Source organism: Ambystoma mexicanum, chromosome 2q (genome assembly GCF_040938575.1).
Source record: "Ambystoma mexicanum isolate Mex_15411 chromosome 2q, UKY_AmexF1_1, whole genome shotgun sequence".
In the NCBI taxonomy this organism is placed as follows: Eukaryota; Metazoa; Chordata; class Amphibia; order Caudata; family Ambystomatidae; genus Ambystoma; species Ambystoma mexicanum.
In genome coordinates, this window is record NC_090924.1 from 1,436,124,967 (window position 1) to 1,436,151,127 (window position 26,161).

A 26,161-nucleotide genomic window follows, 5' to 3' on the forward strand; every position below is an offset into this window, starting at 1 on the left:
GGGCCTTTACTGCCAGGAGACCTGCAGCCTCTGGGCAAGTCGTATCTGGGCCTTCACTGCCAGGGGACCTACAGCCTCTGGGCAACTCATTTCTGAGACTTTATTGCCTTGGAACCTGAAGCCTCTGGGCAAGTAATATCTGGGCCTTTTCTGCCAGGGGACCTGCATCCTCTGGGTAAGTCATATCTGGGTCTTTACTGCCAGAGGACCTGCATCCTCTGGGCAAGTCATATCTGGTCCTTTACTGCCAGGAGACCTGCAACCTCTGGGCAAGTCGTATCTGGGCCTTTACTGCCAAGGGACCTGCAGCCTCTAGGCAACGCATATCTGAGCCTTTACTGCAAGGGACCTGCAGCCTCTAGGCACCTTATATCTGGGCTTTTACTGCCAGGGGACCTGAAGCCTCTGGGAAACTCATATCTGAGCCATTTCAGCCAGGGTACCTGCAAACTCTGGGCAAGTCATATCTGGGCCTTTGCTGCCAGGGGACCTACAACCTCTGGCCAACTCATACATGTGCCTTTACTGCCAGGGGAATTGAAGCCTCTGGGCAAGTCATATCTGGTCCTTTACTGCCAGGGGACCTGCTGCCTCTGGGCAAGTCATATCTGGGCCTTTACTTCAAGGGGGCCTGCAGCCTCTGGGCAAGTCATATCTGGGCCTTTACTGTCAGTGGATCTGTAGCCTCTGGGGGCTCATATCTGGGCCTTTACTGCCAGGAGACCTGCAGCCTCTTGGCAAGTCATATCTGGGCCTTTACTGCAAGGGGGCCTGCAGCCTCTGGGCAAGTCATATCTGGGCCTTTACTGTCAGTGGATCTGTAGCCTCTAGGGGGCTCATATCTGGGCCTTTACTGCCAGGAGACCTGCAACCTCTGGGCAAGTCGTATCTGGGCCTTTACTGCCAAGGGACCTGCAGCCTCTAGGCAACTCATATCTGGGCCTTTACTGCAAGGGACCTGCAGCCTCTAGGCACCTTATAGCTGGGCTTTTACTGCCAGGGGACCTGAAGCCTCTGGGAAACTCATATCTGAGCCATTTCAGCCAGGGTACCTGCAAACTCTGGGCAAGTCATATGTGGGCCTTTGCTGCCAGGGGACCTACAACCTCTGGCCAACTCATACATGTGCCTTTACTGCCAGGGGAACTGAAGTCTCTGGGCAAGTCATATCTGGACCTTTACTGCAAGGGGGCCTGCAGCCTCTGGGCAAGTCATATCTGGGCCTTTACTGTCAGTGGATCTGTAGCCTCTAGGGGGCTCATATCTGGGCCTTTACTGCCAGGAGACCTGCAGCCTCTGGGCAAGTCGTATCTGGGCCTTCACTGCCAAGGGACCTGCAGCCTCTGGGCAACTCATATCTGGGCCTTTACTGCAAGGGACCTGCAGCATCTAGGCACCTTATATCTGGGCTTTTACTGCCAGGGGACCTGCAGCCTATGGGCAGCTCATATCTGGACCTTTACTGCCAGGGGACCTGCAGCCTCTGGGCATGTCATATCTGGGCTTTTACTGCCAGGGGCCCTGCAGCTTCTGGGGAACTGATGTCTGGGCCTTTACTGCAAGGGGTCCAACAGCCTCTGGGGGACTCATATCAGGGCCTTTATTGCCAGGAGACCTGCAGCCTCTGGGCAAGTCACATCTGGGCCTTTACTGTCAGTGGATATGTAGCCTCTGGGGGACTCATATCTGGCCCTTTACTGCCAGGGGACCTGCAGCCTATGGGCAGCTCATATCTGGACCTTTACTGCCAGGGGACCTGCAGCCTCTGGGCATGTCATATCTGGGCTTTTACTGCCAGGGGCCCTGCAGCTTCTGGGGAACTGATGTCTGGGCCTTTACTGCAAGGGGTCCAACAGCCTCTGGGGGACTCATATCAGGGCCTTTATTGCCAGGAGACCTGCAGCCTCTGGGCAAGTCACATCTGGGCCTTTACTGTCAGTGGATATGTAGCCTCTGGGGGACTCATATCTGGCCCTTTACTGCCAGGGGACCTGCAGCCTCTGGGAAAGTCATATCTTGGCCTTCAATGCCAGGGGACCTACAGCCTCTGGGCAGCTCATTTCTGAGACTTTACTGCCTTGGAACCTGAAGCCTCTGGGCAAGTAATATCTGGGCCTTTACTGCCAGGGGACCTGCATCCTCTGGGTAAGTCATATCTGGGTCTTTACTGCAGGAGGACCTGCATCCTCTGGGCAAGTCATATCTGGTCCTTTACTGCCAGGGGCCCTGCTACCTCTGGGCAAGTCATATCTGGGCCTTTACTGCAAGGGGGCCTGCAGCCTCTGGGCAAGTCATATCTGGGCCTTTACTGTCAGTGGATCTGTAGCCTCTAGGGGGCTCATATCTGGGCCTTTACTGCCAGGAGACCTGCAACCTCTGGGCAAGTTGTATCTGGGCCTTTACTGCCAAGGGACCTGCAGCCTCTAGGCAACTCATATCTGGGCCTTTACTGCAAGGGACCTGCAGCCTCTAGGCACCTTATATCTGGGCTTTTACTGCCAGGGGACCTGAAGCCTCTGGGAAACTCATATCTGAGCCATTTCAGCCAGGGTACCTGCAAACCCTGGGCAAGTCATATCTGGGCCTTTGCTGCCAGGGGACCTACAACCTCTGGCCAACCCATACATGTGCCTTTACTGCCAGGGGAACTGAAGTCTCTGGGCAAGTCATATCTGGTCCTTTACTGCCAGGGGACCTGCTGCCTCTGGGCAAGTCATATCTGGGCCTTTACCTCAAGGGGGCCTGCAGCCTCTGGGCAAGTCATATCTGGGCCTTTACTGTCAGTGGATCTGTAGCCTCTGGGGGGCTCATATCTGGGCCTTTACTGCCAGGAGACCTGCAGCCTCTGGGCAAGTTGTATCTGGGCCTTCACTGCCAAGGGACCTGCAGCCTCTGGGCAACTCATATCTGGGCCTTTACTGCAAGGGACCTGCAGCATCTAGGCACCTTATATCTGGGCTTTTACTGCCAGGGGTCCTGAAGCCTCTGGGAAAGTCATATCTGGGCTTTTGCTGCCAGGAGACCTTCAACCTCTGGCCAACTCATATCTGTGCCATTACTGCCAGGAGAACTGCAGCCTCTAGGGAACTCATATCCAGGCCTTTAATGCCAGGGGTCCTGCAGCCTCTGGGAAAGTCATATCTTGGCCTTCACTGCCAGGGGACCTGCAGCCTCTGGGCAACTTATATCTGAGACTTTACTGCCTTGGAACCTGCAACCTCTGGGCAAGTAATATCTGGGCCTTTACTGCCAGGGGACCTACAGCCTCTGGGAAAGTCATATCTGGGCCTTTACTGCCTGGGGACCTGAAGCCTCTGGGAAAGTCATATCTGGGCCTTTGCTGACAGGGGACCTCCAACCTCTGGCCAACTCATATCTGTGCCGTTACTTCCAGGAGAACTGCAGCCTCTGGGGAACTCATATCCAGGCCTTTAATGCCAGGGGTCCTGCAGCATCTGGGCAAGTCATATCCGCGCCTTTACTGCCAGGGGACCTACAGCCTCTGGGAAAGTCATATCTTGGCCTTCACTGCCAGGGGACCTGCAGCCTCTGGGCAACTCATATCTGGGCCTTTACTGCCAGAGGAACTGCAGCCTGTGGGCAAGTCATATCTGGTCCTTTACTGCCAGGGGACCTGCTGCCTCTGGGCAAGTCATATCTGGGCCTTTACTGCAAGGGGGCCTGCAGCCTCTGGGCAAGTCATATCTGGGCCTTTACTGTCAGTGGATCTGTAGCCTCTGGGGGGCTCATATCTGGGCCTTTACTGCCAGTAGACCTGCAGCCTCTGGGCAAGTCGTATCTGGGCCTTCACTGCCAGGGGACCTACAGCCTCTGGGCAACTCATTTCTGAGACTTTACTGCCTTGGAACCTGAAGCCTCTGGGCAAGTAATATCTGTGCCTTTACTGCCAGGGGACCTGCATCCTCTGGGTAAGTCATATCTGGGTCTTTACTGCCAGAGGACCTGCATCCTCTGGGCAAGTCATATCTGGTCCTTTACTGCCAGGGGCCCTGCTGCCTCTGGGCAAGTCATATCTGGGCCCTTACTGCAAGGGGGCCTGCAGCCTCTGGGCAAGTCATATCTGGGCCTTTACTGTCAGTGGATCTGTAGCCTCTAGGGGGCTCATATCTGGGCCTTTACTGCCAGGAGACCTGCAACCTCTGGGCAAGTCGTATCTGGGCCTTTACTGCCAAGGGACCTGCAGCCTCTAGGCAACTCATATCTGGGCCTTTACTGCAAGGGACCTGCAGCCTTTAGGCACCTTATATCTGGGCTTTTACTGCCAGGGGACCTGAAGCCTCTGGGAAACTCATATCTGAGCCATTTCAGCCAGGGTACCTGCAAACTCTGGGCAACTCATATCTGGGCCTTTATTGCCAGGGGAACTGCAGCCTCTGGGCAACTCATATCTGGACCTTTAATGCAAGGGGACCTGCAGCCTCTGGCAAGTCACATCTGGGCCTTTACTAGCAGGGGACCTGCAGCCTCTGGCCAACTCATATCTGGGCCTTTACTGCCAGGGGAACTGCAGCCTCTGGGCAACTCATAATTGGACCTTTACTGCCAGGGGAACTGCAGCCTCTGGGCAACTCATATCTGGACCTCTATTGCCAGGGGAACTGCAGCCTCTGGGCAACTCATATCTGGGCCTTTACTGCCAGGGGCACTGTGGCCTCTGGGAAACTCATATCTGGACCTTTACTGCCAGGGGAACTGCAGCCTCTGAGCAACTAATATCTGCGCCTTTACTGCCAGGAGACCTACCGCCTCTGGCAAGTCACATCTGGGCCTTTACTAGCAGGGGACCTGCAGCCTCTGGCCAACTCATATCTGGGCCTTTACTGCCAGGGGAACTGTAGCCTCTGGGTAACTCATATCTGGGCCTTTACTGCCAGGGGAACTGCAGCCTCTGGGCAACTCATATCTGGACCTTTACTGCAAGGGGAACAGCAGCCTCTGGGCAACTCATATCTGGGCCTTTACTGCCAGGGGAACTGCAGCCTCTGGGCAACTCATATCTGGACATTTAATGCAAGGGGACCTGCAGCCTCTGGCAAGTCACATCTGGGCCTTTACTAGCAGGGGACCTGCAGCCTCTGGACAACTCATATCTGGGCTTTTACTGCCAGTCGACCTGCAGCCTCTGGGCAGCTCACAGCCGGGGCCTTTACTGTCAGGAGTCCTGCAGTCTCTGGGAAACATATATCTGGCCTATACTGCAGTGGACATACAGCCTCTGGGCAACTCCTATCTGGGCTTTTACTGCTAGGCGACCTGCAGCCTCTTTGTAACTCATATCTGGGCCTTTACTGCCAGGGGACCGGCAGCCTCAGAGCAAGTCATATCTGAGCCTTTACTGCCAGGGGACCTACAACCTCTGGCCAACTCATATCTGGGACTTTACTGCCAGGGGACCTGCAGCCTCTGGGCAAGTCATATCTGGGTCTTTACTGCCATGGGACCTGCAGCCTCTGGGCAAGTCATATATGCGCCTTTACTGCCAGGAGACCTACCGCCTCTGGGCAACTCATATCTGGGCCTTTACTGCCAATGGACCTGCTGCCTCTGGGCATCTCATATCTGGGCCTTTACTGCCAGGGACCTGCTGCCTCTGGGCATCTCATATCTGGTTCTTTACTGCCTGGGGACCTGAAGCCTCTGGGAAAGTCATATCTGGGCATTTGCTGCCAGGGGACCTACAACCTCTGGCCAACTCATATCTGTGCCTTTACTACCAGGAGAGCTGCAGCCTCTGGGGAACTCATATCCAGGCCTTTAATGCCAGGGGTCCTGCAGCCTCTGGGCACGTCATATCCGGGCCTTTACTGCCAGGGGACCTGCAGGCTCTGGGAAAGTCATATCTTGGCCTTCACTGCCAGGGGACCTACAGCCTCTGGGCAACTCATATCCGAGACTTTACTGCCAGGGGACCTGCAGCCTCTGGGCAACTAATATCTGGGACTTTTCTGCCAGGGGACCTGCATCCTCTGGGCAACTCATATCTGGGCCTTTACTGCAAGGGGGCCTGCAGCCTCTGGGCAACTCATATCTGGGCCTTTACTGTCAGTGGATATGTAGCCTCTGGGGGGCTCATATCTGGCCCTTTACTGCCAGAAGACCTGCAGCCTCTGGGCAAGTCCTTTACTGCCAAGGGACCTGCAGCCTCTAGGCAACTTATATCTGGGCCTTTACTGCAAGGGACCTGCAGCCTCTAGGCACCTTATATCTGGGCTTTTACCCCCCAGGGGACCTGAAGCCTCTAGGCAAGTCATATCTGGGCCATTTCAGCCAGGGGACCGGCAAACTCTTGGCAAGTCATATCTGGGCCTTTGCTGCCAGGGGACCTACAACCTCTGGCCAACTCATATATGTGCCTTTACTGCCAGGGGAACTGAAGTCTCTGGGCAAGTCATATCTGGACCTTTACTGCCAGGGGACCTGCAGCCTCTGGGAAACTCATATCTCGGCCTTTACTGCTAGGCAACCTGCAGCCTCTGGGCAACTCCTATCTGGGTCTTTACTGCCAGGGGACCTGCAGCCTCTGGGCAAGTCATATCTGAGCCTTTACTGCTAGGAGACCTACCGCCTCTGGGCATCTCATATCTGGGCCTTTACTGCCAGGGGCCTGCTGCCTCTAGGCATCTCATATCTGGTCCTTTACTGCCTGGGGACCTGAAGCCTCTGGGAAAGTCATATCTGGGCCTTTGCTGCCAGGGGACCTACAACCTCTGGCCAACTCATATCTGTGCCGTTACTGCCAGGGGAAACTGCAGCCTCTGGGGAACTCATATCCAGGCCTTTAATGCCAGGGGTCCTGCAGCCTCTGGGCAAGTCATATCCGGGCCTTTACTGCCAGGGGACCTACAGCCTCTGGGAAAGTCATATCTGGGCCTTTACTGCCTGGGGACCTGAAGCCTCTGGGAAAGTCATATCTGGGCCTTTGCTGCCAGGGGACCTAGAACCTCTGGGCAACTCATTTCTATGCCATTACTGCCAGGAGAACTGCAGCCTCTGGGGAACTCATATCCATGCCTTTAATGCCAGGGGTCCTGCAGCCTCTGGGAAAGTCATATCTTGGCCTTCACTGCCAGGGGACCTGCAACCTCTGGGCAACTTATATCTGAGACTTTACTGACTTGGAACCTGCAACCTCTGGGCAAGTAATATCTGGGCCTGTACTGCCAGGGTACCTACAGCCTCTGGGAAAGTCATATCTGGGCCTTTACTGCCTGGGGACCTGAAGCCTCTGGGAAAGTCATATCTGGGCCTTTGCTGCCAGGGGACCTACAACCTCTGGCCAACTCATATCTGTGCCGTTACTGCCAGGAGAACTGCAGCCTCTGGGGAACTCATATCCAGGCCTTTAATGCCAGGGGTCCTGCAGCATCTGGGTAAGTCATATCCGGGCCTTTACTGCCAGGGGACCTACAGCCTCTGGGAAAGTCATATCTTGGCCTTCACTGCCAGGGGACCTGCAGCCTCTGGGCAACTCATATCTGGGCCTTTACTGCCAGAGGAACTGCAGCCTGTGGGCAAGTCATATCTGGTCCTTTACTGCCAGTGGACCTGCTGCCTCTGGGCAAGTCATATCTGGGCCTTTACTGCAAGGGGACCTGCAGCCTCTGGGCAAGTCCTTTACTGCCAAGGGACCTGCAGCCTCTAGGAAACTCATATCTGGGCCTTTACTGCAAGGGACCTGCAGCCTCTAGGCACCTTATATCTGGGCTTTTACCCCCCAGGGGACCTGAAGCCTCTAGGCAAGTCATATCTGGGCCATTTCAGCCAGGGGACCGGCAAACTCTTGGCAAGTCATATCTGGGCCTTTGCTGCCAGGGGACCTACAACCTCTGGCCAACTCATATATGTGCCTTTACTGCCAGGGGAACTGAAGTCTCTGGGCAAGTCATATCTGGACCTTTACTGCCAGGGGACCTGCAGCCTCTGGGAAACTCATATCTGGGCCTTTACTGCTAGGCAACCTGCAGCCTCTGGGCAACTCCTATCTGGGTCTTTACTGCCAGGGGACCTGCAGCCTCTGGGCAAGTCATATCTGAGCCTTTACTGCCAGGAGACCTACCGCCTCTGGGCATCTCATATCTGGGCCTTTACTGCCAGGGGCCTGCTGCCTCTAGGCATCTCATATCTGGTCCTTTACTGCCTGGGGACCTGAAGCCTCTGGGAAAGTCATATCTGGGCCTTTGCTGCCAGGGGACCTACAACCTCTGGCCAACTCATATCTGTGCCGTTACTGCCAGGAGAACTGCCGCCTCTGGGGAACTCATATCCAGGCCTTTAATGCCAGGGGTCCTGCAGCCTCTGGGCAAGTCATATCCGGGCCTTTACTGCCAGGGGACCTACAGCCTCTGGGAAAGTCATATCTGGGCCTTTACTGCCTGGGGACCTGAAGCCTCTGGGAAAGTCATATCTGGGCCTTTGCTGCCAGGGGACCTACAACCTCTGGCCAACTCATATCTGTGCCGTTACTGCCAGGAGAACTGCAGCCTCTGGGGAACTCATATCCAGGCCTTTAATGCCAGGGGTCCTGCAGCATCTGGGCAAGTCATATCCGGGCCTTTACTGCCAGGGGACCTACAGCCTCTGGAAAAGTCATATCCTGGCCTTCACTGCCAGGGGACCTGCAGCCTCTGGGCAACTCATATCTGGGCCTTTACTGCCAGTGGACCTGCTGCCTCTGGGCAAGTCATATCTGGGCCTTTACTGCAAGGGGACCTGCAGCCTCTGGGCAAGTCCTTTACTGCCAAGGGACCTGCAGCCTCTAGGCAACTCATATCTGGGCCTTTACTGCAAGGGACCTGCAGCCTCTAGGCACCTTATATCTGGGCTTTTACCCCCCAGGGGACCTGAAGCCTCTAGGCAAGTCATATCTGGGCCATTTCAGCCAGGGGACCGGCAAACTCTTGGCAAGTCATATCTGGGCCTTTGCTGCCAGGGGACTTACAACCTCTGGCCAACTCATATATGTGCCTTTACTGCCAGGGGAACTGAAGTCTCTGGGCAAGTCATATCTGGACCTTTACTGCCAGGGGACCTGCAGCCTCTGGGAAACTCATATCTGGGCCTTTACTGCTAGGCAACCTGCAGCCTCTGGGCAACTCCTATCTGGGTCTTTACTGCCAGGGGACCTGCAGCCTCTGGGCAAGTCATATCTGAGCCTTTACTGCCAGGAGACCTACCGCCTCTGGGCATCTCATATCTGGGCCTTTACTGCCAGGGGCCTGCTGCCTCTAGGCATCTCATATCTGGTCCTTTACTGCCTGGGGACCTGAAGCCTCTGGGAAAGTCATATCTGGGCCTTTGCTGCCAGGGGACCTACAATCTCTGGCCAACTCATATCTGTGCCGTTACTGCCAGGAGAACTGCAGCCTCTGGGGAACTCATATCCAGGCCTTTAATGCCAGGGGTCCTGCAGCCTCTGGGCAAGTCATATCCGGGCCTTTACTGCCAGGGGACCTACAGCCTCTGGGAAAGTCATATCTGGGCCTTTACTGCCTGGGGACCTGAAGCCTCTGGGAAAGTCATATCTGGGCCTTTGCTGCCAGGGGACCTAGAACCTCTGGGCAACTCATTTCTATGCCATTACTGCCAGGAGAACTGCAGCCTCTGGGGAACTCATATCCAGGCCTTTAATGCCAGGGGTCCTGCAGCCTCTGGGAAAGTCATATCTTGGCCTTCACTGCCAGGGGACCTGCAGCCTCTGGGCAACTTATATCTGAGACTTTACTGACTTGGAACCTGCAACCTCTGGGCAAGTAATATCTGGGCCTTTACTGCCAGGGGACCTACAGCCTCTGGGAAAGTCATATCTGGGCCTTTACTGCCTGGGGACCTGAAGCCTCTGGGAAAGTCATATCTGGGCCTTTGCTGCCAGGGGACCTACAACCTCTGGCCAACTCATATCTGTGCCGTTACTGCCAGGAGAACTGCAGCCTCTGGGGAACTCATATCCAGGCCTTTAATGCCAGGGGTCCTGCAGCATCTGGGCAAGTCATATCCGGGCCTTTACTGCCAGGGGACCAACAGCCTCTGGGAAAGTCATATCTTGGCCTTCACTGCCAGGGGACCTGCAGCCTCTGGGCAACTCATATCTGGGCCTTTACTGCCAGAGGAACTGCAGCCTGTGAGCAAGTCATATCTGGTCCTTTACTGCCAGTGGACCTGCTGCCTCTGGGCAAGTCATATCTGGGCCTTTACTGCCAGGGGACCTGCATCCTCTGGTTAAGTCATATCTGGGTCTTTACTGCCAGAGGACCTGCATCCTCTGGGCAAGTCATATCTGGTCCTTTACTGCCAGGGGTCCTGCTGCCTCTGGGCAAGTCATATCTGGGCCTTTACTGCAAGGGGGCCTGCAGCCTCTGGGCAAGTCATATCTGGGCCTTTACTGTCAGTGGATTTGTAGCCTGCCAGTAGACCTGCAACCTCTGGGCAAGTCGTATCTGGGCCTTTACTGCCAAGGGACCTACAGCCTCTAGGCAACTCATATCTGGGCCTTTACTGCAAGGGACCTGCGGCCTCTAGGCACCTTATATCTGGGCTTTTGCTGCCAGGGGACCTGAAGCCTCTGGGCAACTCATATCTGGGCCATTTCAACCAGGGTACCTGCAAACTCTGGGAAAGTCATATCTGGGCCTTTGCTGCCAGGGGACCTGCAGCATCTGCACAACTCATTTCTGGGCCATTACTGCCAGGGGACCTGCAGCCTCTGGGCATGTCATATCTGGGCTTTTACTGCCAGGGGTCCTGCAGCTTCTGGGGGACTGATGTCTGGGCCTTTACTGCAAGGGGTCCAACAGCCTCTGGGGGACTCATATCAGGGCCTTTATTGCCAGGAGACCTGCAGCCTCTGGGCAAGTCACATCTGGGACTTTACTGTCAGTGGATATGTAGCCTCTGGGGGACTCATATCTGGGCCTTTACGGCCATGGGACCTGCAGCCTCTGGGAAAGTCATATCTTGGCCTTCACTGCCAGGGGACCTACAGCCTCTGGGCAGCTCATTTCTGAGACTTTACTGCCTTGGAACCTGAAGCCTCTGGGCAAGTAATATCTGGGCCTTTACTGCCAGGGGACCTGCATCCTCTGGGTAAGTCATATCTGGGTCTTTACTGCCAGAGGACCTGCATCCTCTGGGCAAGTCATATCTGGTCCTTTACTGCCAGGGGCCCTGCTACCTCTGGGCAAGTCATATCTGGGCCTTTACTGCAAGGGGGCCTGCAGCCTCTGGGCAAGTCATATCTGGGCCTTTACTGTCAGTGGATCTGTAGCCTCTAGGGGGCTCATATCTGGGCCTTTACTGCCAGGAGACCTGCAACCTCTGGGCAAGTCGTATCTGGGCCTTTACTGCCAAGGGACCTGCAGCCTCTAGGCAACTCATATCTGGGCCTTTACTGCAAGGGACCTGCAGCCTCTAGGCACCTTATATCTGGGCTTTTACTGCCAGGGGACCTGAAGCCTCTGGGAAACTCATATCTGAGCCATTTCAGCCAGGGTACCTGCAAACTCTGGGCAAGTCATATCTGGGCCTTTGCTGCCAGGGGACCTACAACCTCTGGCCAACTCATACATGTGCCTTTACTGCCAAGGGAACTGAAGTCTCTGGGCAAGTCAAATCTGGTCCTTTACTGCCAGGGGACCTGCTGCCTCTGGGCAAGTCATATCTGGGCCTTTACTTCAAGGGGGCCTGCAGCCTCTGGGCAAGTCATATCTGGGCCTTTACTGTCAGTGGATCTGTAGCCTCTGGGGGGCTCATATCTGGTCCTTCACTGCCAGGAGACCTGCAGCCTCTGGGCAAGTCGTATCTGGGCCTTCACTGCCAAGGGACCTGCAGCCTCTGGGCAACTCATATCTGGGCCTTTACTGCAAGGGACCTGCAGCATCTAGGCACCTTATATCTGGGCTTTTACTGCCAGGGGTCCTGAAGCCTCTGGGAAAGTCATATCTGGGCTTTTGCTGCCAGGGGACCTACAACCTCTGGCCAACTCATATCTGTGCCATTACTGCCAGGAGAACTGCAGCCTCTGGGGAACTCATATCCAGGCCTTTAATGCCAGGGGTCCTGCAGCCTCTGGGAAAGTCATATCTTGGCCTTCACTGCCAGGGGACCTGCAGCATCTGGGCAACTTATATCTGAGACTTTACTGCCTTGGAACCTGCAACCTCTGGGCAAGTAATATCTGGGCCTTTACTGCCAGGGGACCTACAGCCTCTGGGAAAGTCATATCTGGGCCTTTACTGCCTGGGGACCTGAAGCCTCTGGGAAAGTCATATCTGGGCCTTTGCTCCCAGGGGACCTACAACCTCTGGCCAACTCATATCTGTGCCATTACTGCCAGGAGAACTGCAGCCTCTGGGGAACTCATATCCAGGCCTTTAATGCCAGGGGTCCTGCAGCATCTGGGCAAGTCATATCCGGGCCTTCACTGCCAGGGGACCTGCAGCCTCTGGGCAACTCATATCTGGGCCTTTACTGCCACAGGAACTGCAGCCTGTGAGCAAGTCATATCTGGTCCTTTACTGCCAGGGGACCTGCTGCCTCTGGGCAAGTCATATCTGGGCCTTTACTGCAAGGGGGCCTGCAGCCTCTGGGCAAGTCATATCTGGGCCTTTACTGTCAGTGGATCTGTAGCCTCTGGGGGGTTCATATCTGGGCCTTTACTGCCAGGAGACCTGCAGCCTCTGGGCAAGTCGTATCTGGGCCTTCACTGCCAGGGGACCTACAGCCTCTGGGCAACTCATTTCTGAGACTTTATTGCCTTGGAACCTGAAGCCTCTGGGCAAGTAATATCTGGGCCTTTTCTGCCAGGGGACCTGCATCCTCTGGGTAAGTCATATCTGGGTCTTTACTGCCAGAGGACCTGCATCCTCTGGGCAAGTCATATCTGGTCCTTTACTGCCAGGAGACCTGCAACCTCTGGGCAAGTCGTATCTGGGCCTTTACTGCCAAGGGACCTGCAGCCTCTAGGCAACTCATATATGAGCCTTTACTGCAAGGGACCTGCAGCCTCTAGGCACCTTATATCTGGGCTTTTACTGCCAGGGGACCTGAAGCCTCTGGGAAACTCATATCTGAGCCATTTCAGCCAGGGTACCTGCAAACTCTGGGCAAGTCATATCTGGGCCTTTGCTGCCAGGGGACCTACAACCTCTGGCCAACTCATACATGTGCCTTTACTGCCAGGGGAACTGAAGCCTCTGGGCAAGTCATATCTGGTCCTTTACTGCCAGGGGACCTGCTGCCTCTGGGCAAGTCATATCTGGGCCTTTACTTCAAGGGGGCCTGCAGCCTCTGGGCAAGTCATATCTGGGCCTTTACTGTCAGTGGATCTGTAGCCTCTGGGGGCTCATATCTGGGCCTTTACTGCCAGGAGACCTGCAGCCTCTGGGCAAGTCATATCTGGGCCTTTACTGCAAGGGGGCCTGCAGCCTCTGGGCAAGTCATATCTGGGCCTTTACTGTCAGTGGATCTGTAGCCTCTAGGGGGCTCATATCTGGGCCTTTACTGCCAGGAGACCTGCAACCTCTGGGCAAGTCGTATCTGGGCATTTACTGCCAAGGGACCTGTAGCCTCTAGGCAACTCATATCTGAGCCTTTACTGCAAGGGACCTGCAGCCTCTAGGCACCTTATATCTGGGCTTTTACTGCCAGGGGACCTGAAGCCTCTGGGAAACTCATATCTGAGCCATTTCAGCAAGGGTACCTGCAAACTCTGGGCAAGTCATATCTGGGCCTTTGCTGCCAGGGGACCTACAACCTCTGGCCAACTCATACATGTGCCTTTACTGCCAGGGGAACTGAGGCCTCTGGGCAAGTCATATCTGGTCCTTTACTGCCAGGGGACCTGCTGCCTCTGGGCAAGTCATATCTGGGCCTTTACTTCAAGGGGGCCTGCAGCCTCTGGGCAAGTCATATCTGGGCCTTTACTGTCAGTGGATCTGTAGCCTCTGGGGGCTCATATCTGGGCCTTTACTGCCAGGAGACCTGCAGCCTCTGGGCAAGTCGTATCTGGGCCTTCACTGCCAAGGGACCTGCAGCCTCTGGGCAACTCATATCTGGGCCTTTACTGCAAGGGACCTGCAGCATCTAGGCACCTTATATCTGGGCTTTTACTGCCAGGGGTCCTGAAGCCTCTGGGCAACTCATATCTTGGCCATTTCAGCCAGGGTACCTGCAAACTCTGGGAAAGTCATATCTGGGCCTTTGCTGCCAGGAGACCTACAACCTCTGGCCAACTCATACATGTGCCTTTACTGCCAGGGGAGCTGAAGTCTCTGGGCAAGTCATATCTGGACCTTTACTGCCAGGGGACCTGCAGCCTCTGGGCAACTCATATCTGGGCCTTTACTGCAAGGGAACCTACAGCCTCTGGCCAAGTCATATCTGGGCCTTTAATGCCAGGGTACCTGCAGCATCTGCACAACTCATTTCTGGGCCATTACTGCCAGGGGACCTGCAGCCTATGGGCAGCTCATATCTGGACCTTTACTGCCAGGGGACCTGCAGCCTCTGGGCAAGTCATATCTGGTCTTTTACTGCCAGGGGTCCTGCAGCTTCTGGGGGACTGATGTCTGGGCCTTTACTGCAAGGGGTCCAACAGCCTCTTGGGGACTCATATCAGGGCCTTTATTGCCAGGGGACCTGCAGCCTCTGGGCAAGTCACATCTGGGCCTTTACTGTCAGTGGATATGTAGCCTCTGGGGGACTCATATCTGGGCCTTTACTACCAGGGGACCTGCAGCCTCTTGGAAAGTCATATCTTGGCCTTCACTGCCAGGGGACCTACAGCCTCTGGGCAACTCATTTCTGAGACTTTACTGCCTTGGAACCTGAAGCCTCTGGGCAAGTAATATCTGGGCCTTTTCTGCCAGGGGACCTGCATCCTCTGGGTAAGTCATATCTGGGTCTTTACTGCAGGAGGACCTGCATCCTCTGGGCAAGTCATATCTGGTCCTTTACTGCCAGGGGCCCTGCTACCTCTGGGCAAGTCATATCTGGGCCTTTACTGCAAGGGGGCCTGCAGCCTCTGGGCAAGTCATATCTGGGCCTTTACTGTCAGTGGATCTGTAGCCTCTAGGGGGCTCATATCTGGGCCTTTACTGCCAGGAGACCTGCAACCTCTGGGCAAGTTGTATCTGGGCCTTTACTGCCAAGGGACCTGCAGCCTCTAGGCAACTCATATCTGGGCTTTTACTGCAAGGGACCTGCAGCCTCTAGGCACCTTATATCTGGGCTTTTACTGCCAGGGGACCTGAAGCCTCTGGGAAACTCATATCTGAGCCATTTCAGCCAGGGTACCTGCAAACTCTGGGCAAGTCATATCTGGGCCTTTGCTGCCAGGGGACCTACAACCTCTGGCCAACTCATACATGTGCCTTTACTGCCAGGGGAACTGAAGTCTCTGGGCAAGTCATATCTGGACCTTTACTGCAAGGGGGCCTGCAGCCTCTGGGCAAGTCATATCTGGGCCTTTACTGTCAGTGGATCTGTAGCCTCTAGGGGGCTCATATCTGGGCCTTTACTGCCAGGAGACCTGCAGCCTCTAGGCAAGTCGTATCTGGGCCTTCACTGCCAAGGGACCTGCAGCCTCTGGGCAACTCATATCTGGGCCTTTACTGCAAGGGACCTGCAGCATCTAGGCACCTTATATCTGGGCTTTTACTGCCAGGGGACCTGAAGCCTCTGGGAAACTCATATCTGAGCCATTTCAGCCAGGGTACCTGCAAACTCTGGGCAAGTCATATCTGGGCCTTTGCTTCCAGGGGACCTACAATCTCTGGCCAACCCATACATGTGCCTTTACTGCCAGGGGAACTGAAGTCTCTGGTCAAGTCATATCTGGTCCTTTACTGCCAGGGGACCTGCTGCCTCTGGGCAAGTCATATCTGGGCCTTTACTTCAAGGGGGCCTGCAGCCTCTGGGCAAGTCATATCTGGGCATTTACTGTCAGTGGATCTGTAGCCTCTGGGGGGCTCATATCTGGGCCTTTACTGCCAGGAGTCCTGCAGCCTCTGGGCAAGTTGTATCTGGGCCTTCACTGCCAAGGGACCTGCAGCCTCTAGGCAACTCATATCTGGGCCTTTACTGCAAGGGACCTGCAGCATCTAGGCACCTTATATCTGCCAGGGGGTCCTGAAGCCTCTGGGAAAGTCATATCTGGGCTTTTGCTGCCAGGGGACCTACAACCTCTGGCCAACTCATATCTGTGCCATTACTGCCAGGAGAACTGCAGCCTCTGGGGAACTCATATCCAGGCCTTTAATGCCAGGGGTCCTGCAGCCTCTGGGCAACTTATATCTGAGACTTTACTGCCTTGGAACCTGCAACCTCTGGGCAAGTAATATCTGGGCCTTTACTGCCAGGGGACCTACAGCCTCTGGGAAAGTCATATCTGGGCCTTTACTGCCTGGGGACCTACAACCTCTGGCCAACTCATATCTGTGCCGTTACTGCCAGGAGAACTGCAGCCTCTGGGGAACTCATATCCAGGCCTTTAATGCCAGGGGTCCTGCAGCATCTGGGCAAGTCATATCCGGGCCTTTACTGCCAGGGGCCCTACAGCCTCTGGGAAAGTCATATCTTGGCCTTCACTGCCAGGGGACCTGCAGCCTCTGGGCAACTCATATCTGGGCCTTTACTGCCAGAGGAACTGCAGCCTGTGGGCAAGTCATATCTGGTCCTTTACTGCCAGGGGACCTGCTGCCTCTGGGCAAGTCATATCTGGGCCTTTACTGCAAGGGGGCCTGCAGCCTCTGGGCAAGTCATATCTGGGCCTTTACTGTCAGTGGATCCGTAGCCTCTGGGGGGCTCATATCTGGGCCTTTACTGCCAGGAGACCTGCAGCCTCTGGGAAAGTCGTATCTGGGCCTTCACTGCCAGGGGACCTACAGCCTCTGGGCAACTCATTTCTGAGACTTTACTGCCTTGGAACCTGAAGCCTCTGGGCAAGTAATATCTGGGCCTTTACTGCCAGGGGACCTGCATCCTCTGAGTAAGTCATATCTGGGTCTTTTTTTTGCCAGAGGACCTGCATCCTCTGGTGCAAGTCATATCTGGTCGTTTACTGCCAAGGGACCTGCAGCCTCTGGGCAACTCATATCTGGGCCTTTACTGCAAGGGACCTGCAGCATCTAGGCACCTTATATCTGGGCTTTTACTGCCAGGGGTCCTGAAGCCTCTGGGCAACTCATATCTGGGCCATTTCAGCCAGGGTACCTGCAAACTCTGGGAAAGTCATATCTGGGCCTTTGCTGCCAGGAGACCTACAACCTCTGGCCAACTCATACATGTGCCTTTACTGCCAGGGGAAACGAAGTCTCTGGGCAAGTCATATCTGGACCTTTACTGCCAGGGGACCTGCAGCCTCTGGGCAACTCATATCTGGGCCTTTACTGCAAGGGAACCTACAGCCTCTGGCCAAGTCATATCTGGGCCTTTAATGCCAGGGTACCTGCAGCATCTGCACAACTCATTTCTGGGCCATTACTGCCAGGGGACCTGCAGCCTATGGGCAGCTCATATCTGGATCTTTACTGCCAGGGGACCTGCAGCCTCTGGGCATGTCATATCTGGGCTTTTACTGCCAGGGGTCCTGCAGCTTCTGGGGGACTGATGTCTGGGCCTTTACTGCAAGGGGTCCAACAGCCTCTGGGGGACTCATATCAGGGCCTTTATTGCCAGGAGACCTGCAGCCTCTGGGCAAGTCACATCTGGGACTTTACTGTCAGTGGATATGTAGCCTCTGGGGGACTCATATCTGGGCCTTTACTGCCAGGGGACCTGCAGCCTCTGGGAAAGTCATATCTTGGCCTTCACTGCCAGGGGACCTACAGCCTCTGGGCAACTCATATCTGAGACTTTACTGCCTTGGAACCTGAAGCCTCTGGGCAATTAATATCTGGGCCTTTACTGCCAGGGGACCTGCATCCTCTGGTTAAGTCATATCTGGGTCTTTACTGCCAGAGGACCTGCATCCTCTGGGCAAGTCATATCTGGTCCTTTACTGCCAGGGGTCCTGCTGCCTCTGGGCAAGTCATATCTGGGCCTTTACTGTCAGTGGATTTGTAGCCTGCCAGTAGACCTGCAACCTCTGGGCAAGTCGTATCTGGGCCTTTACTGCCAAGGGACCTACAGCCTCTAGGCAACTCATATCTGGGCCTTTACTGCAAGGGACCTGCGGCCTCTAGGCACCTTATATCTGGGCTTTTACTGCCAGGGGACCTGAAGCCTCTGGGAAACTCATATCTGGGCCATTTCAGCCAGGGTACCTGCAAACTCTGGGCAAGTCATATCTGGGCCTTTGCTGCCAGGGGACCTACAACCTCTGCACAACTCATATCTGGGCCATTACTTCCAGGGGACCTGTAGCCTATGGGCATCTCATATCTGGACCTTTACTGCCAGGGGACCTGCAGCCTCTGGGCAACTCATATCTGGGCCATTACTGTCAGTGAATCTGCAGCCTCTGGGCAAGTCATATCTGGGTTTTTACTGCCAGGGGTCCTGCAGCTTCTGCGGGACTGATGTCTGGGCCTTTACTGAAAGGGGTCCAACAGCCTCTGGGGGACTCATATCAGGGCCTCTATTGCCAGGAGACCTGCAGCCTCTGGGCAAGTCACATATGGGCCTTTACTGTCAGTGGATCTGTAGCCTCTGGGGGACTCATATCTTGGCCTTTACTGCCAGGAGACCTGCAGCCTATGACAACTCAGACCTGTTACTGTACTGCCAAGGGGCCTGCAGCCTATGGATGGCTCATTTGTCAATCTTACCAGGATGTTCACTGCCAAATAATAGGGGATGTGTTTTTACCAGAAAACACATACCTGGGTCTTCACTATCACCACCCAAGTGGCATACCATCACTAGATAAGTCTTACCTGGCTTGGCGACTCAGGATATTACAAACTGGGCCTGTCATTTGTCAAGGACTTGCCGGCTCCAAAGCACTCATAGCTGGGCCGCTCTGCCACATGCAGTAGATGTGCTACTTGCCAGTAACAAGAAGATTTCCACCTCACGGAATCCTAGGGCCTCAAGGTAAATAGAACCTGGGTCCACAATTCTAAGGCCACGGGATATGCCCCATTTACATTACCCATTGCTGGGTTGTCACTGCCGGCTCTGCCAACTGGCATGCCATCCCTGGATGAGTTCGATGTGGGTCATCACTATCACCCACTTGGGGATGTGCTGCCTTCTGATACTCATACCTGGCTTGTCTCCACAGGACCACTCAAGCCTGAGTCATCCCTACTAGATAACCTACGAGCCCGGGGACACTCACACCTGGGGCAACACCGCAGGTGATGATCCTGTTCTGCATAAGTCCTACCTGGATAGAGGTTGAAGACAGCCATCCTGTATTCCTGTCCGGTCCGGATCGTGAGCGCCTGGCCATGGAAGTAAACCGCGTGGATGTCCTCATTGCCACCCATATTCAGCAGGTGCCATCGTACCCGCTGGTGCTGACCCATTACCAGTCCAGGCAGGGCATCCAGGACATAGCCGTTAATAGCTGTAGGGGGGAATAGAAGGAAACAGTCAGGCACCAGGTTGATCGAGTTCTACAGTCTCCCCAACCAGACAATCTCTAATATTTAGACACCAGCCTGCGGTCGTTCTGATCACACCAACAAGAGGTATAATGTAAATCATGTTTATCCAAGCTGATGCCATGTTGTAACGTTGGCACAATTCTCCTTTAGGACTGGTTGTGTTCTGGGAACATGAAACTGCTCTCTCCCCGCCTGCTTCAAAATGGCTGTTTTACTTCCGATCTTAAATTAACACTCGGCTGACTGCAACAGCCCAGCTATTGGCCTCATCCCCTTGTTTCTCCTACTCCGCAGCTCTGTAATGGGTATGGTTTAACAGGATCACCAGCTACTTGGACTCCAATGGATCCTGGGACCCCATTCTATCTGGGTTTCACAGCCAACATTAAGCAGATAATATCTCCAACTTTCTAGGTAATACCCATCACTCGAAACTCTCCTTAATTCTCATCCTTATTGATCTCTGAGCATTAATGCCACTGCCAACCACCTTTTCTCATACATGCACTCTAGAACCTTGGCATGCAGTACTCTGCACAGGCCTGGACTGTCTCCTTTTTGCCAGAGCAATAGTTCTATCTCTTAGACTGTGAAGAATTCTGAAGTGCAACATGCTCGCTTTGGGAACAGCAAAATGCATTGCGCCATGGGCTCGATTGACTGGTCTAGCCAACTCAGTCCTTCACCACTCCACTCCCCTCAGGTCAATAAATTGAGCACCAAGCATAGGGATTAATAGTAAAATTGATCATTGCAGTGTTTAGAATCTGGAGGAAATTCTCATGGAGCGCTATACAAATCACCAAATTATTATTATCAACATCTTGACATGATCAACTGCCCTCTCCAAGTGGGAGCCCCCAAGGTTATGTGTCTGCCCCACTCCTCTTTAAACTCTATACCAGAGGACCGCAACCTGTTGCTCTCCAGATATTTTAAACTATGACTACCATGATCACTCACCATTGACTATGCTGTCCAGGGCTGATGGGAGTTATAGTCCAAAATATCTGCATAGCCACAGACTGCTGTCCCCTGCTCTATACTATTGCTCTAGAAAATCTAATCATCCCCTTTGACTCCAATGTCCAGTCCATCACCCATGTCCCTATATCTTTTCCCCTTGACTTGCCCAAAATCTCACAATGTTAAAGTACCCTTTAAACTTGAGCTCTGTGATGAGTTCATGACCACCACTGCCACAGCTGCATAACTGATGCCATGGAATATGACAAAGATCTGGCCACAAGCCACCTACCAGACCACTAAAACTCTCATCTGTAGCCTACTGCTCTGCAGACATTATTACTTCTCCAGCCTCCCTTTGGGTGCTACTCGCTCCCCACTCTGCCATACTAACTTAAACGTTGCTGCATGGATTAAAGAACTGTCAAAGGGGGAGAAAAGGTGGTCATTGCCCATGCCCTTTTCCTCACCGCCTTTGTCATGAAATGTGCAAAGGTGTCCAAGTGTACCCTTTGGTACATTAAAAACATTAAAAACTATCAGTATGAATTGCTACTGTATATATTCAATTTCCAGCCTACAAACAAGCATTGGCAAAGGGTTTGTTGCATTTTACATGTGTAGCCAAGAATACAATGTGGAAATGATAGCCGTCTGCTAATGAGAAAACTCTGAATGACCCACTAGCAGTGAGCTCAGCATGGCTTCCCAACCATCCCACCTCTGCTGTAACTCCCATCATGAGGCATCATCCTCCCCTCCCACAGTAGCAGTAAGCAACATGTCCTATTTGCAACACGCTAATCACCTGAAGCATTCCACATTCCCTGTGAAAATGTACCAAATGTAGACAATTTTCAGGAAAAATAAGAATGACAAACCTGGAGCATGTCTCCAGCTTCAATAGACAATCACATGCCGACTCTATCTGTGTCCCACCCTCTGTAAGAAGCCTCTTGCTTTCACTACTTCATACCCCTTGCTCTAAAGCACTGGAACTCTCAGGCCCCCAACATCAAGAACATCAACATGATTCTAGCCTTTAAATCTATACACAAACAACTCTCCCTTGAAGGATCCCCGGAGCGAATCCGTGTCATAACACTTCACCCACCCCCCCCCCAGCCTCCTCCATACGTCTTCAGTTCATTTACAGTCATGGCGTTCACAACTCATTACCCCCACAAATAAAGAACACCCTCCTTTTTCTGGTTTCAAAATCACCTTGAAGAAGCCCCTCATTGCCAAACAGAGGCCCAAATAAAGTACAGCGGCCCCACATTATTTTGCACTCCATTTATTGTTAATAACATAAATATTGTACATCTTTCATCTTACCACTGTTTAGTTGTGATTCCAACTTTTTTCAGCCTAGGATCCCCATGTGTTGTGCTAGTCATAAAATACGTAAAGGCATTTCTCCCTCCGTCCCATGGCAGATTCATTGTGTTCTACATCAGGTTCAGTTCTGGAACCACTGTCACTAAGATGAATTTCTTGCAAAGAGGAACTGTAAAGGAAATGTGTCCTTTCATTAAGGACACAACAACTGTATTGAACCCACTAAGAACACTCAATTTGTAGCTTAATCACCAGCTCTTGGTGGATGCGGAAATTGAAGCCTTGTCTATAAGCATTCCTCAACAGTCAGTGCTACATGTCACATATAACGTCCTCAATGATTTAAAAGTATTCTTAAATGTACCCACAGATTCATAATGGAGCTAAATGAAGTGTGTTAAAAAAAATGGTTTTAGTTAGTAGAGACACATCTACATGCAGATTTCAGAGATGGCCATGGGAGTCACATTGGCTCCGACGTGGCACACAGGTATGCAAATGGTTTTGAGAACATTAATATCTACTCTCAATATTGTCCTTTTCTGAAGTGCTTAACCACCAGGGTATGGTACAAAGGTGAAATCTTCCTCATCTGGTCCAGAATAAAAAAACAACTAATCACTTTGTGAGAGAGACAGAAACATTGCAATAACTTCTAGGATGTTTCATTTTGATTTTGATAAAGTCTTGTTTTGTTTCCTTGGTGTATGGGTTTCAGCACAAGATAGATATTTTGAGAAGACAGTGTTCACAAAACCAACTCACAGAAGTTCTCTCACACAAGTTGGCAGTTGTTATTTGAGGGTTGCATTTCTGCAGAAATTGTTGTGCGAATATGATGCACAATCAGATAATCAAAGTAAAAAATAGAATATTTCACGATATCTGCGATGGATGATGAGTCAGGTCATACAAAATACCTGCAGTATTTCTACCAAAATGTCTATTTGCTCACACAATGCACATAATAGGCACAGCCACATCCAACTGGGTCCCGTACCGTGGTAGCGGTTGCTGCTGATGAATTCATGGTCTTCTGTCCGCACTTGGCAGGGGGCTTGACAGTTCCTCTCGATGTTCTCAGCCAGGTACCAGCTTTTAGTCTCATCAAAGATAGTGAAGAGGAGAGAGAACTCCTGGACAGCCAGCTGCCTTCCGAAGACCTGGCTCAACGTATTGGGATGGCAGACGAGTAGAGGACCAATCAAGCCAGAGTGAAGGTCCTTCTCCTATTGCAAAGGACACAGATTAACTAACATGCAGAGCTGGAGCAACATCTTAATCCCACCTATATCATTGCATTAGGGGCAACACAAATGCACAAAATATGCAGAAACAGATGTATGTCTCACCAGGGCTGATAGATACACCAAGAAGTGATGTGTAGCATTGTTCAGTGTCGACCTGTGCCTCAGATCTATCAGCACTAACCACCCTCTTCTACCCAGAGTGGACACAACAAGGCCATTCAATGCTTGCAGGCCTCTTCCAATAAACCTGGGCATGTAAGGCATGTCCCTTTAATACCTGTTCCCCCACTAGACATTCCCAGGAAAACTGGAATGAAAGGAGCTATCCTTTCAACCAAGCTTCCATATGTTGGCCAAAGTGTCTACGATCAGTATCTACCTGTTCCATCTCATCTACTTCAATGAAATTCATCTCTCAATGCGTATTCCTTTCACCAGAAATTTACACAATGGGTTTTAATGTAAAACGCACACATATTTTGGGTTCGGGGGACGAGGAAAAGAAGCATCTTAAAATGTGTTTAAAAAATGTCAATATTTTTATAACTTTTAGGGGGAATAAGCCATGAAAGGAGAGTGAAAGATGTAGGGAAACATATGAGTAATAAGTAAAGAAAGTAAAGGGGAGTGAGAGGTGAGTAAGGTTATGCCAATTTAATGGGGTACCCCCATCTGGTAATAAGGAGGTGAGGGATATAACTAAAAAGCGTAAACAAGAACAATCCCAACATTTCAAGGCAAAGGTTTGAGGCAGAATTGCACAAAAAGGACATTTCACAGAGCTGACTTTCAAAGGGATGGCTGCAATGAGTTGGACTTGAGATGAGATGTCTTGCCATGAGATGGCTGCAATGAGTTGGGCTTGAGATTACATGACTAGCAACAAGATGGCTGCAATGAGTTGGGCTTGAGATTGCATGACTAGCAACAAGATGGCTGCAATGAGTTGGGCTTGAAATGAGATGTCATGCCATGAGATGGCTGCAATGAGTTGGGCTTGAAATGAGATGTCATGCCATGAGATGGCTGCAATGAGTTGGGCTTGAGATTACATGACTAGCAACAAGATGGCTGCAATGAGTTGGGCTTGAAATGAGATGTCATGCCATGAGATGGCTGCAATGAGTTGGGCTTGAGATTACATGACTAGCAACAAGATGGCTGCAATGAGTTGGGCTTGAAATGAGATGTCATGCCATGAGATGGCTGCAATGAGTTGGGCTTGAGATTACATGACTAGCAACAAGATGGCTGCAATGAGTTGGGCTTGAGATGACGTGCAATGAGATTGCAGAAATGAGTTGGACTTGAGAGGAACTGACTTGCAAAAAGATTGATGCAATGAGTTGGGCTTTAAGATTAGATGGCTGCAAATAGTTGTGCTTGAGTTGAATTGACTTGCAATTAGATAGCTGCAGTGAGTTGGACTTGAGATGAAATGACTTGCAATGAGATGGCTGCAATGAGTTGGGCTTGAGATAACTTCAATGAGATTTCTGAAATGAGTTAAGTGTGAGATGAGATGCCTTGCGATGAGATTGCTGAAATTAGTTGGGCTTGAAATGAGATGACTTACAATGAGATGGTTGCAATGAGTTACTTTTGAGATGAGGTCTTGCAATTGGATGGCTGCAATGAGTTGGGTTTGAGATGAAATAACTTGCAATGAGAAGGCTGCAACGAGCTAGTCTTCAGATGAAATGTCTTGTGTGAGATGGCTGCAATGATTTGTGCTTGAGATTAAATGACTTACAATGAGATGGCTTTAATGAGTTAGTCTTGAGATGGGATGGCTTGTTATGAGATGGCTGCAATGAGTTGGGCTTGAGATGACTTACAATGAGATGGTCAGATGAGTTACTCTTGAGATGAAAAGTCTTGCAATGAGAGGGCTGCAATGAGTTAGTTTTGAGATTAAATGTCTTGTGTGAGATGGCTGCAATAAATTGGGTTTGAGATTACTTGCCATGAGATTGCTGCAATGATTTGTACTTGAGATGCAATTACTTACAATGAGATGGCTTTAATGACTTAGTCTTGAGATGGGACGGCTTGTAATGAGATGGCTGCAATGAGTTGGGCTTGAGATGACTTACAATGAGATGGTCACAATGAGTGACTCTTGAGATGAAAAGTCTTGCAATGAGAGTGCAGCAATGAGTTGGGTTTGAGATGAAATAATTTGCAATGAGATGGCTGCAATGAGTTAGTCTCGAGATGGGATGACTTGTTATGAGATGGCTGTGATGATATGGGCTTGAGGTCTGGTGGCTTTCATTGAGATGGAAAACAAGCACCCAGGGAGACTTGCTGGGTATTACATTGCTGGCTTCCATTGAGACGTCATAGATCATCCAGGATCACATAAGGAAAGCAGACATTGGTTGAGAGTGCCAGGATCATTCAAGGGAAGTGTGCACAGGCTGATGGACCAGTGATCCCACAAGGGAAATGGACATGATGACCTAAGGGAAGCAAGGATTGTTAAGGGTTCCTTATCAGAAACATGAAGTGAGCGACCAACATTGTAAAAAGGGAGGATTGCCTGGGTAGAGGAACCATCATCATATGAGGAAAGCTTGCATGCATCGAGGTGCCCGTGATCACACAAGAGAAGCAGGAATAAGTTAAGGGCCACATGGTCCTGTCACGGAAGCTATCAGATGTCCCATGGCCTCAGGATCCTCATTGCAACACATATTCTCTTACCATGTTGACATTGGAGAAGTAAGCCCAGGCCCTGCAGTCGAAGCCAGTCTCTGTTGGACCCATCTGGTCAGAAACCTTCCCTGTGTACTTCCTGGTTTCCTGCGGCATCACCTGGTGGGGAGTGTGCACTCCATCTTCGTCCTGGCCCCCATCGAATGGCATGAGGTTGGAATAAAAGGAGTACGGCCGAGAAGCCAAGTTCTTGAAATGAATCTGTGTAGAGATGGAAGATGGAAATCAGAGAGTTCATCTAGGGTCTAGGAGAAGATAGAGAAGGCGGATATTAGAGAAACTAGGATATATACCTGAAGATATTGCTTTGAAATC

The 26,161-nt window shown here is 52.1% G+C and overlaps 1 protein-coding gene across 1 annotated transcript in view; it reads right to left on the reverse strand.

Moving 5' to 3' along the window:
• The window catches only part of F8 (coagulation factor VIII), a 906,500-nt gene that overhangs the window by 146,277 nt on the left and 734,062 nt on the right, over positions 1-26,161 (reverse strand). Inside the window, exons 16-18 of the mRNA XM_069648978.1 lie at positions 25,835-26,047; positions 22,876-23,104; positions 19,346-19,528 (exon numbers count right to left, since the gene is read on the reverse strand). Of these exons, the coding sequence (XP_069505079.1) occupies positions 19,346-19,528; positions 22,876-23,104; positions 25,835-26,047 (625 nt within the window). The remainder of the gene's footprint in view (positions 1-19,345; positions 19,529-22,875; positions 23,105-25,834; positions 26,048-26,161) is intronic.